Source organism: Homarus americanus, unplaced genomic scaffold, assembly GCF_018991925.1.
Source record: "Homarus americanus isolate GMGI-L3 unplaced genomic scaffold, GMGI_Hamer_2.0 scaffold721, whole genome shotgun sequence".
In the NCBI taxonomy this organism is placed as follows: Eukaryota; Metazoa; Arthropoda; class Malacostraca; order Decapoda; family Nephropidae; genus Homarus; species Homarus americanus.
Window position 1 is genome coordinate 14,224 of NW_024734114.1, and position 12,822 is coordinate 27,045.

Sequence of the window (12,822 nt, forward strand, 5' to 3'; positions counted from 1 at the left end):
TGTTTCCCTTAAATCTATGTGGCCTCTTTCTCCTTTTCTCTATAAATCATGTATTGGCCTCTTTCTCTGTTTCCTATAAGTCTATATATTTCAGGTCCTCTTCTCTTTTCTACCAATCATATATTGGTCTCTTTCTCTTGTTCTACCTTTAAATCTGTATATTTAGTCTCTTTCTCTTGTTTCTGCCTTAATCTGTATATTCGTTTCTTTCTGACTCTTACCTTAAATCTCCTCCTCTTGGTCTCTTTCTCTTGTTTCTGCCTTAAATCTGTATATTGGTCTCTTTCTCACCTACACAGAAAATCTGCTTACTCTTGGTTTTCTCTTATTTCCTTAAATCTATGCTGTGGTCCTCTTTCTCTTGTTCTCCTTAAATCTGTATATTGGTCTTTTCTCTTGTTTCTACCTTAAATCTGTGTTGGTTTCTTTGCCTCTGTTTCTACCACCTTAAGTCTGTATGTGGTTCTTTCTCTGTTCTACCTTAAAATCATATTGGTCTCTTTCTCTTGTTCCCCTTCAATCTGTGTCTCTCTTTCTCTTGTTCTACCTTAAATCTGTATATGGTTTCTTTTCTCCCATTCCTCCATTCTGTATTGGTCTCTTTCTCTTGTTCTACAGCAAATCTGTATGTGGTCTCTTTCTCTTGTTTCTACCTTAAATCCTTATATTGGTTTCTTTCTCTTGTTTCCCCAGCAAATCTGTATGTTACGTTTCTTTTCTCTCTTATTTCTTCCTTAAATCTATACATATTGGTTTCTTTCTCACATTTCTGTAAATCTGTATATTGGTCTCTTTCCTTTATTTCTTATACATCTGTATATTGGTCTCCTACTTTTATTTCTATTAAATCATATGTTGGTTTCCTCTCTTTTCTATAAATCTGTATATTGGTTCTTTCTCTTATTTCCTTAAATCTGTATTGGTTTCTCTCATTCCCACCTTAAATCCTGCTATATTCTCTTTCTCTTGTTTCACCAATCTATGTTGATCTCTTTCTCTTCTTTCTGCCTTAAATCTGTATATTGGTTTCTTTCTCTTCATTTCTGTCAATCCTTCGTTTCCTTCTACTTAAATCTGTATGTTGGTTTCTTTCTCTTGTTTCTACCTTAAATCTGTATATTGGTCTCTTCTTGTTTCTGTAAATCTACCAGTCTCTCTTCTCTGTTTCTACATAAATCTATATTGGTTTCTTTCTCTTGTTTCCTTAAATATATATTGTTTTCTCTTGTTTCTACCTTAAATCATATATTCGTTTCTTTTCTCTTGGTTTCCTTAAAATCTTGTAATGGTCTCTTCTCTTATTTCATAAATCCATATATTGTTCTCTTTCTCTCTGTTTCTACCTTAAATCTGTATGTTGGTTCCTACTACATTCTCACCAATCATATGTTGGTCTCTTTCTCTTGTTTCTACCTTAAATCTGTATATTTTTCTCACCTTAAATCTGTATATTGCCTCTTTCTTGTTTCACTCTTTAAATCTGTATATTGTTCTTTTCTTGTTTTACCTTAAATCTGTATATTGGCTCTTTCTCTTGTTTCCACCTTAAATCTGTATATTGGTCTTTTCTTGTTTCTCACCTTAAATCTGTATATTGGTCTTCTTTCTTTCTTGTTTCACTAAACTATATATTGGTCTCTTTTCTTGTTTCACCTTAAATCTGTATATTGGCCTCTTTCTCTTGTTTCTACCTTTAAATCTGTATATTTCACCGACACGCTTTTAATGTTTTATTCAAACCAAAAGTCACACATTTACCTTACCTCCCGGGTCACACCTGCTATAATTACTGACTTGTCTTCTTCATCAGTGGCCCCAGACCTTGCAAAAACTCGCATAATTCTGCTTTGTTTTATTTTAGTACAAGAGGTATGCCATTTTGTCTTCCTCACTTCTGTTGAGTACAATCACTCACTTCACTTCACTTCACTTCACTCTTGATATTCAATATAGATTTTAGTCTCATATGTAAATACAGGACCCACTGAAGCTAAAAAAATATTTTTTGTTTTATTGCTTATTATTTTTTTTTAGGTATTATTGCACAAGTCATCTGGCATTGAATTAGGAGAATTTTTTTAATTTGTAAGAAAATAGTTTAGACAATTCCAAGACATTTTTCTTCTATGATATTTATCTCAAGAATGTACTCTCAAGGAGGTTAGATCAGATCAGGTCAGTCATTTACAAGAAATAAATGTCATCGTAAAAGGCATTACAGAAATTTTGCAATTCTTCTTCCTAAATTTTTTCAGAATACTTTTTTTGGCTTATTCATTCCCCTTAAATATAAATTCACATACTCTACAATGCTAATGGACCATTGTTTACATCTACGACATTTCTAACTTGTAGTCATATACAGATTTTTTTTATAGAAGATGAACACATATTTTATAATAATAATAATACCTGTAATAATATTTAATCAGAATCACCACAAAGGTTTGAAATTTGTTCAACATGTATACTGTATACACCACCATGTATATACACAATACAGGTATACAGTCCAGCATGTATATACACAATGTAGGTATACAGTTCACCATGTATATACACAATACAGGTATACATTATATGGTATACATAGATTGTGGAGGTATTACGAAGCTCGATATATAATACGCACGAGGACCCCGACCGTCGACCAGTGTTTGGCCGCTGCCCAGTAAGGGAACAACAGCCGGTAACAGGTATACACACCTGGACACTATAGGTCTACAGCATTAGTGAACAGTAAGACAACATAACACTCATTAACCATTATTGAGTTACTAATAATTCTCTTATTTCCAGACTCAATAAAATGGAGGAACAAGACGTCAACTGTAGCGTGTGTATGGAGTCCTTCAACGAACAACACAACAGTCCACGCACTCTGAGGTGCGGCCACACCCTGTGCTCGCCCTGTATAGAAGCTCTCCTCACCAAGTGTATTGTGGAGAGGAACTGTCCCGAGTGCCGCAAGCCTCTGAAGATCACGGCCGTCTGTCACGTCCCGGTCAGCTACACGATACTGAGGATGGCCAGCGCTCTGGCCAGGGTCAACGACGACCCTCCGGTGGTTAGAATCCAGACCGAGGACGGGGAGGTGTGCACGGATCACGGAGGCCCGATAATATCCTACTGTACGGCGTGTGACGTGTGGATGTGCCCGGACTGCCGATGCGACGACGACCCCGCTAGATCCGTCAACGTGCCCGAGGGTCTGCTGCACTTGAAGCGAGGGTTCGTGGAGAAGATGGAAGACGGCGTCAAGTATCTGAACGAGCGGAAGAACGAACTGGAGAAGGAGAGAGACGACGCCGACCGCCAGACCGCACGATTCCAGAGGACACACCGCATCGTGGGGAAGAGGCTCAAGAAACTGCAGGAGGCCATCGGGAAAGTGGAGGAATTTGAGGCTCTGGCGGTGGAGGCCGGGTCGTCGAGGAGACTCCAGAGGCTCATAGACCGAGGAACGACGTACGCGGCCGATGTCAGAACCTGGTTGACGTCGGAGCTAGAACCTCCTCAACCATACCCGTGTATTTCCGCTGCGTCGCTGCCCAATAATAGGGGACCTATTCGGAAAAACGGCCACCTCGCCTTCGCTCGAGGAATTCCGCCCCATGTTACTTCACCCTGCCAGTTCGCGGTAACTATAAATCGTGTGTACCTATGCAGTGGAACCTCCATATAGCGGACGTCTCTCACCTTATAGTCCGTTAGATGGGGGTTCACCTCTGACGGACCCTCGATATAACGGACTTTCATCTCTTTATAGTTCATAACTTGGAACTTTTACTGTTGGATGACTTGAAGGTAATATTTACCTTAATACTAACCTAACCTAACCCTACCCTACCCATGTCATTTATGTTCTTGCATTTCCACAGGATTTAAGGGAGAAATTGACAATTAGCCAAAACATGTACGCTAGACTTGACGAGACCGGCACAACGCGCTGGTCGAAATTGAGCGTCCAGGGAGGAAATCTGTTTCTACAGTCGCTAATCTGTACGGCACCACCGGCCGGAGCAACGCAAATCCCGGTAATGATCTTCGTCTACTCGCTTAATTACTTTACTATTCCGGTGTTGATGATTGAAATATATCCCCCATTCTTGGGTTCATCTGAAGATTATCTCCCGGAGGATATATTTTTAATTATATCTCCAAGGGGTAGAATTATACTTTCTGATTCTTAAACTAAAGGTAAAAAGGTAACTAGTTTATTTATATAGAGAAACAACAACATGACAGACTTAAGAACATAAGACTGGAGGAAACAGTAACTATTGGCCAATCCTGTTTACACCAACCACACACTCTCATATTGGTATATCCATCCAAGCCATCCAGCGTAGTCGAGTTAATGATGATGTTTGGTAACTTGTTCCACTCGTGTATTACTCAGTGTTTACCTAGTTTGTGCTTAAATATATATTTGTCTAATTTAAAACCATTGTTAAGAGTTCGCTCCTGGTTGGATAGTTTGAGTACCTTTGTTATGTCACCTTTGTTTAGCCCTGACTTCCATTTATACACCTCTATCATATCGTCCCTCACTCTACGTCTCTCGAGGGAGTGCAAATTAAGATGCTTTAACCTGTACTCAAGGTTCCTAATGCCCGGGATTAGTCTTGCCATTCTCCTCTGAATTCTTTCCAAGGATTCTATATCCATTCTGTAACACGGTGACCAGAACTGAACTGAGTGATCCAAGTGAGGTCTGACAAGCACAAGATATAGTTTCAGGAATACCTCTCTAGTCTTGTAACTAACACTCCTTTGTATGAACCCAAGTACTTTATTAGCCTTGTTTCGAGCCAATACACATTGTTTACTTGGTTTAAGATTCCTACTTATCATTATTCCTAAATCTTTCTCATGGTCTTTATTTTTGTGATGAAAATATTATAAAAAATAAAGTAAAATTACATTTTCATATAAATAATAACTAAATCTCGGTATGTATTATAAAAAAACATAACACGCCTTGCACACGGAGTCTGTTGGGCTTGTGAGTGGTGACGCCAGTATAAACAGTCGCAGCCGACGGGCCTTTTGTTTTCATGCATCTGAACAGGAGGAAAATATTCTCGGGTTTCTTACGTCATTTTTTGCGTCCCTATTCAACGTGAGCAAGAGAGCAAGTGATGGTAGTGCCGGTTCAAAAGGTAAAAGAAAGTGTATAAGCTTAGCCGAGAAACTGGATGTGTTAAAACGACATGAAAAAGGTGAGAGGTCTTTGGATATTATATGGAGCAAGCAATGAACATATCTTCTGAAGTGGATCCATTAACAGAACGAAGCATTACAATTAACAGGGACGTGAAAAACACCTATGACCTCTATATAAAGATGTATAATGAGAAAAGAAAGCAGCTGTGCAAGGTTCTTTTGACAGCTTTATTATTCAACTTGAGTTATACCATCAAATTCAGCATCATAAGCAGCTCCAACAACAACTTCAGGTTCAGCACAATATTCATTGGCTGTCCTTTTGTTTTAGACTTTACCACCATTTGTGAGTAGAATTTTGTTTAACATTAGTAAGTATTATTTAAAACCTATATGAACAGTAATAAGTGTTGCTTCATATTCTTATGTAGAGATATGACGATGTTTTCACATATAACCACTTGTATACTGTGGCTTTCCCAATCAATTTCGTTTTTTCTTTACCATTAATGGTTAACTACTGTACTTGTATTGTTACATTTATTAACATTACTTAACACATACATATTAATTTTTTACATTCATTTCACTACAGCTATAACCAGGGTCTTATTTCTTCAGTTTGTTCTGTAGAACCATCGCTACAGGTGTCGTTAACATAATGAAATCAATGCCGTCTCGTCTCTTGTGTGTTTTAATATTCCACGTACAGTGTCATTAATAAATTGCATTGTTCATTTCACATATATAAACATTAATTCAATCAAATACAGGAGGTCAGGTCAAAACAATACATCCACTAACCCACACAAACATAAGAGGAGCTTAAAAGAAAGGGCGACGTAACTAGTCGTGTTAAGTTAGGTCAAAAATGTGAGGCCCAGTAATAATCTATCCTACATCTACCTCAAATGCTTTCAAGGTAATTTTACCCTTGGGCCACTAACAAATAAATTTGTGTAACATATTATCAGTTTTGTACTGACCATCACTAAGGTTTATAGAATTCAATTCTCTCATCAAACTTGGTTCAACCAGAAGTCTTTCTGTGACACATGATGATTTATACACTTCTAAGCTGTTTTTCCAATCCATGGGATGATTATTGTTCCTTATATGAACGAACAGCGCCCTGCTTTCAGATGTTGTTCTACTTGTGCTGTTTAATTCTAGGTTGCAATGTTTTCCCAGTCTGACCTACATAATTACCATTACAATTGCTACATGGAATGCAATAAACACTTCCATTCTCATTGAAGGTTTAGCTATTATTAATTAACATACTAGTAATAGTTGAGTCATGCTCTCTCTCTATGTTATAAGGTGTCTTAATGTTTACAGTTCATGGAGGTGATGAGGTCGTACCTGGACTCGGGCAAATGGAGGACATTCATGGACATCCACTGCGACGACCGCCACGAGGGCCGAGTCTTCTTCCTCATGTTCAACCGTTCCCGCCGAGCCATCAACTTCGTCCGCCTCTGCACGGGTCAGAACGCTCCCGGCTATCGGGGTCTGAGGCTTCACGACGGGTATAGAGACGTGCCCGGGGTAGCGAGGCCGTTTCCCCTCGTTAAAGGAGGCGTCGAACTGGACAACTCGAGAGCCGTCCGCCCCAACACCGAGTTCAACAACTTTGACGAGGACATCGAGAACAGGAACATATACGACAGAGCCGTTCATCCTGGTCTGGTCACCGGATCTATGACACATGAACATGGCAAAGAGGCTCGGTTCTATGTCAACCTCTCCTGTAAGACTGGCATTGACACGGGTAGTTTCGGTAAAGTGACAAATGGCCTCAGTATTCTGAGGCAATACTTTCATACCATTACTAAGGAGAACGCACAGCCAATCATAGGAGACTGTGGGATTATGGTGCCTCTATCGTGAACTGTTTCTCATGTTTGACCGTTTTAATTTAGATACTGTTATCACTTGAAGATTATCCCAACCATTAGTTTATTTAACCTAACTTAATCTACCCTATCCTATCTTATGTTAACCTAACCTTATCTTCTCCCTTTATTAACCTAACTTAACCCCCCTCTGGTAGTATCAAGGCGGCGAAGTATTAGATGTAATTAGCCTGTGGGATGGGGGTAATCTTCAAGTAAGCGAGGTATTGTTTCCTATTGAACTAAACTACAGAGCACTGATCATGCTTAACTTTTTATACGTTTCAATTAAGATTTCTCTCGTGTGTGTGTGTGTGTGTGTGTGTGATGAGGATGAATGGTTACACAATACAGACTCAAACACAAATTACATCTAGGTATGGGACAGTAAGGTTCAGCTCTTAACGTCATTATAAGCTTTAACTTAAAAACTCGCCCGTGCTTGGGGGTAATCCTAGAGCTTTTGTAACGAGGGTACAGTACACTGTTTTGATATTGTTTATAATGGGTTAATACTGGACAAAAACTGCCATGTTCCTTCATAAACCATTGTTAGTAAATACTGTAACTGCTTGGTTGGTTCACACTGGGCCAGACACAAACCCAGGACTGTCTAATCATCAAGGTGGAAAGAAACTGGGTGTCTAATCTCTACTTCAGTATCCCACAAGGCCTACTTTGGCAGTCAGCTCAAGAAAGACTTACTGTTTATAGATTAAGTCAACTCATCTATACAGTATTGTACGTATATATAGTCAACCATTGTCACAAACACGAATGTATAAACGACATAATCACCACAATGTACGGACGACATGAACTATTTTGCCTTATGGTATAAATGAATTTTCAGAAAAATTTAATACTGTACTCAGTTTTCTGTATTGTTGTGAATATCTAGTGTGTGTGTGTGTGTATGTGTATTTTTTAAGGCACTTTTATGAGTATTAGGAATGATCAACATCACTAGAATTACAATTTCATAAGAGTTTTTGGGTAAACGTAACGCAAGCATTTTATTTTTGTACTGGGAGGCGATAACCATTTGTTGTTTGGAACGATCAAGGAATGAATTATTGTCTACCCATAACTAAGTATTATTTCTTTGGAGTATAGAATTAATTTGAGGTAAATTATACAAATTATCACCTTAACCGGATACCTTCACTTAACATTGAGAGCCTACCTTAACTGGATACCTTCACTTAACACTGAGACTCTACCTTAACTAGATACCTTCACTTAACACTGAGACTCTACCTTAACTAGATACCTTCACTTAACACTGAGACTCTACCTTAACTAGATACCTTCACTTAACATTGAGACTCTACCTTAACTAGATACCTTCACTTAACACTGAGACTCTACCTTAACTAGATACCTTCACTTAACACTGAGACTCTACCTTAACTAGATACCTTCACTTAACACTGAGACTCTACCTTAACTAGATACCTTCACTTAACACTGAGACTCTACCTTAACTAGATACCTTCACTTAACACTGAGACTCTACCTTAACTAGATACCTTCACTTAACACTGAGACTCTACCTTAACTAGATACCTTCACTTAACACTGAGACTCTACCTTAACTAGATACCTTCACTTAACACTGAGACTCTACCTTAACTAGATACCTTCACTTAACACTGAGACTCTACCTTAACTAGATACCTTCACTTAACACTGAGACTCTACCTTAACTAGATACCTTCACTTAACACTGAGACTCTACCTTAACTAGATACCTTCACTTAACACTGAGAGACTACCTTAACTAGATACCTTCACTTAACACTGAGACTCTACCTTAACTAGATACCTTCACTTAACACTGAGACTCTACCTTAACTGGATACCTTCACTTAACACTGAGACTCTACCTTAACTGGATACCTTCACTTAACACTGAGACTCTACCTTAACTAGATACCTTCACTTAACACTGAGACTCTACCTTAACTAGATACCTTCACTGAGACTCTACCAACTGGATACCTTCACTTACTGAGACTCTACCTTAACTAACTTAACATGAGACTCTACCTTAACTGGATACCTTCACTTAACACTGAGACTCTACCTTAACTGGTTACCTTCACTTAACACTGAGACTCTACCTTAACTGGATACCTTCACTTAACACTGAGACTCTACCTTAACTGGATACCTTCACTTAACACTGAGACTCTACCTTAACTAGTTACCTTCACTTAACACTGAGACTCTACCTTAACTAGATCCCTTCACTTAACACTGAGACTCTACCTTAACTAGATCCCTTCACTTAACACTGAGACTCTACCTTAACTAGATACCTTCACTTAACACTGAGACTCTACCTTAACTAGATACTTTCACTTAACACTGAGACTCTACCTTAACTAGATACCTTCACTTAACACTGAGACTCTACCTTAACTAGATACCTTCACTTAACACTGAGACTCTACCTTAACTAGATACCTTCACTTAACACTGAGACTCTACCTTAACTAGATACCTTCACTTAACACTGAGACTCTACCTTAACTAGATACCTTCACTTAACACTGAGACTCTACCTTAACTAGATACTTCACTTACACTGAGACTCTACCTACTAGATACCTTCACTTAACACTGAGACTCTACCTTAACTAGATACCTTCATACACTGAGACTCACCTTAACTAGATACCTTCACTTAACACTGAGACTCTACCTTAACTAGATACCTTCACTTAACACTGAGACTCTACCTTACTACTTCTAGATACCTTCCACTTAACACTGAGACTCTACCTTAACTAGATACCTTCACTTAACACTGAGACTCTACCTTAACTAGATACCTTCACTTAACACTGAGACTCTACCTTAACTAGATACCTTCACTTAACACTGAGACTCTACCTTAACTAGATACCTTCACTTAACACTGAGACTCTACCTTAACTAGATACCTTCACTTAACACTGAGACTCTACCTTAACTAGATACCTTCACTTAACACTGAGACTCTACCTTAACTAGATACCTTCACTTAACACTGAGACTCTACCTTAACTAGATACCTTCACTTAACACTGAGACTCTACCTTAACTAGATACCTTCACTTAACACTGAGACTCTACCTTAACTAGATACCTTCACTTAACACTGAGACTCTACCTTAACTAGATACCTTCACTTAACACTGAGACTCTACCTTAACTAGATACCTTCACTTAACACTGAGACTCTACCTTAACTAGATACCTTCACTTAACACTGAGACTCTACCTTAACTAGATACCTTCACTAACACTGAGACTCTACCTTAACTAGACACCTTCACTTAACACTGAGACTCTACCTTAACTAGATACCTTCACTTAACACTGAGACCTTAACTAGATACGACTCTACCTTAATAGATACCTTCACTAACACTGAGACTCTACCTTAACTAGACCTCACTAACACTGAGACTCTACCTTAACTAGATACCTTCACTTAACACTGAGACTCTACCTTAACACTGAGACTACCTTAACTAGATACCTTCACTTAACACTGAGACTCTACCTTAACTAGATACCTTCACTTAACACTGAGACTCTACCTTAACTAGATACGTTCACTTAACACTGAGACTCTACCTTAACACTGAGACTACCTTAACTAGATACCTTCACTTAACACTGAGACTCAACCTTAACGAGATACCTTCACTTAACACTGAGACTCTACCTTAACTAGATACCTTCACTTAACACTGAGACTCTACCTTAACTAGATACCTTCACTTAACACTGAGACTCTACCTTAACTAAATACCTTCACTTAACACTGAGACTCTACCTTAACTAGTTACCTTCACTTAACACTGAGACTCTACCTTAACTAGATACCTTCACTTAACACTGAGACTCACAAAACTATCTTTATAAATATTATGTTAGGCAATATGACACAATGGATGAAGGAATTTGACAACAGTAACAAGACAACAGGAGCCACAGTGGTCATTGTGGCATTCATCCATCACCCCAAGTATAGACAGGTTTGTTTTAGTTGCTGTAAATCTGTGTATAATTTTAAGAACAAATCCTCAGATGAATCTTTACTTTCTCAACTCAAAGACCATTCCAGTGAACTTGTTTAATTTTTAGTGTAAATAAATTTTTTTTTTTTTTAGGAATTTTTCAAAGTTAAGCTTAACTTTATACAGTATAAAAAATCATTGGTTTTAGTCAAGAAATAAGGAAAAAATTGTAAAGTATTTTACTTGAAGAATTTAAAAGTTCATTTGGGGAATTTTTATTTTAATATTGTATTAGTTTTTAGGTATTTTTTGGTTTAATAAAAAAAATTAATAATAATTGATTTTACTGGACGGACTCAGGTAAATTCTCCAATGCAGTAAAACCTCCATTTAATGAACTATATAGAGATGAAAGTCCTTTATATCAAGGGTCTGTTAGATGTGAAACCTCCATCTAATGAACTATATAGAGATGAAAGTCCTTTATATCAAGGGTCCGTTTGATGTGAAACCTCCATCTAATGAACTATATAGAGATGAAAGTCCTTTATATCAAGGGTCTGTTAGATGTGAAACCTCCATCTAATGAACTATATAGAGATGAAAGTCCATTATATAAAGGGTTCGTTAGATGTGAAACCTCCATCTAATGAACTATATAGAGATGAAAGTCCATTATTTCGAGGGTCTGTTAGATGTGAAACCTCCATCTAATGAAGTATATAGAGATGAAAGTCCATTATTTCGAGGGTCTGTTAGATGTGAAACCTTCATCTAATGAACTATTTAGAGATGAAAGTCCATTATATTGAGGGTCCGTTAGATGTGAAACCTCCATCTAATGAACTATTTAGAGATGAAAGTCCATTATATTGAGGGTCTGTTAGATGTGAAACCTCCATCTAATGAACTATATAGAGATGAAAGTCCATTATATCGAGGGTCTGTTAGATGTGAAACCTCCTCCTAATGAACTATATAGAGATGAAAGTCCATTATATCGAGGGTCAGTTAGATGTGAAACCTCCATCTAATGAACTATATAGAGATGAAAGTCCATTATATCGAGGGTCCATTAGATGTGAAACTGTGGGGTACGGGTTGTTGGTTCACACTCAGGATGGGATGGAGAAAGGAAACTCACAATGTGCTCTCTGTATACATGTTGTATTGGATGTACAATGCAGCTTGGTGCTGGGAAGGCAGCATGGTTACAAGTGTGATGTAGAGAGAGCTGGTTGGTGAGGATGCTCAGAGGAGGACAGCTTGTGGGTCGCCATGCTCGCCGGCGGGAGCGAGGGCCGCCAGGCAGGAGGAGGAGGAGGTGTTGCTTGCTGGTAGGTGTAGGATGAAAGAAGGGTGGTCACCACGAGGTCAGGTCTTATATAGCGGAGGTAGGCGTGGCTTAGTAGTTGACCTCCGTCATGTAAGGCGGCGGTGGTTGACCTAGACACGAGGCATACACTGTGGAATTCGCGGGGTCGGCTACTCAGCGACAAACAGCGTTTGTAGGGGAGAAATCCACTACAAAACCTCCATGTAATGAACTATAAAGAGATGAAAGTCCATTATATCAAGGATCCGTTAGATGTGAAACCTCCATCTAATGAACTATATAGAGATGAAAGTCCTTTATATCAAGGGTCTGTTAGATGTAAAACCTCCATCTAATGAACTATATAGAGATGAAAGTCCATTATATCAAGGGTCCGTTAGATGTGAAACCTCCATCTAATGAA

At 38.4% G+C, this 12,822-nt stretch overlaps 1 protein-coding gene across 1 annotated transcript; it reads left to right on the forward strand.

The window, feature by feature from the left end:
- Positions 1–2,776: 2,776 nt before the first annotated feature.
- On the forward strand, positions 2,777–7,864 carry LOC121870150. The gene is made up of 3 exons (XM_042371919.1): positions 2,777–3,640; positions 3,882–4,037; positions 6,511–7,864. Exons 1-3 carry the CDS (start codon positions 2,810–2,812, stop codon positions 7,060–7,062), a joined length of 1,539 nt encoding a protein of 512 aa, XP_042227853.1. The 5' UTR covers positions 2,777–2,809; the 3' UTR covers positions 7,063–7,864.
- The last annotated feature ends 4,958 nt before the right edge of the window (positions 7,865–12,822 follow it).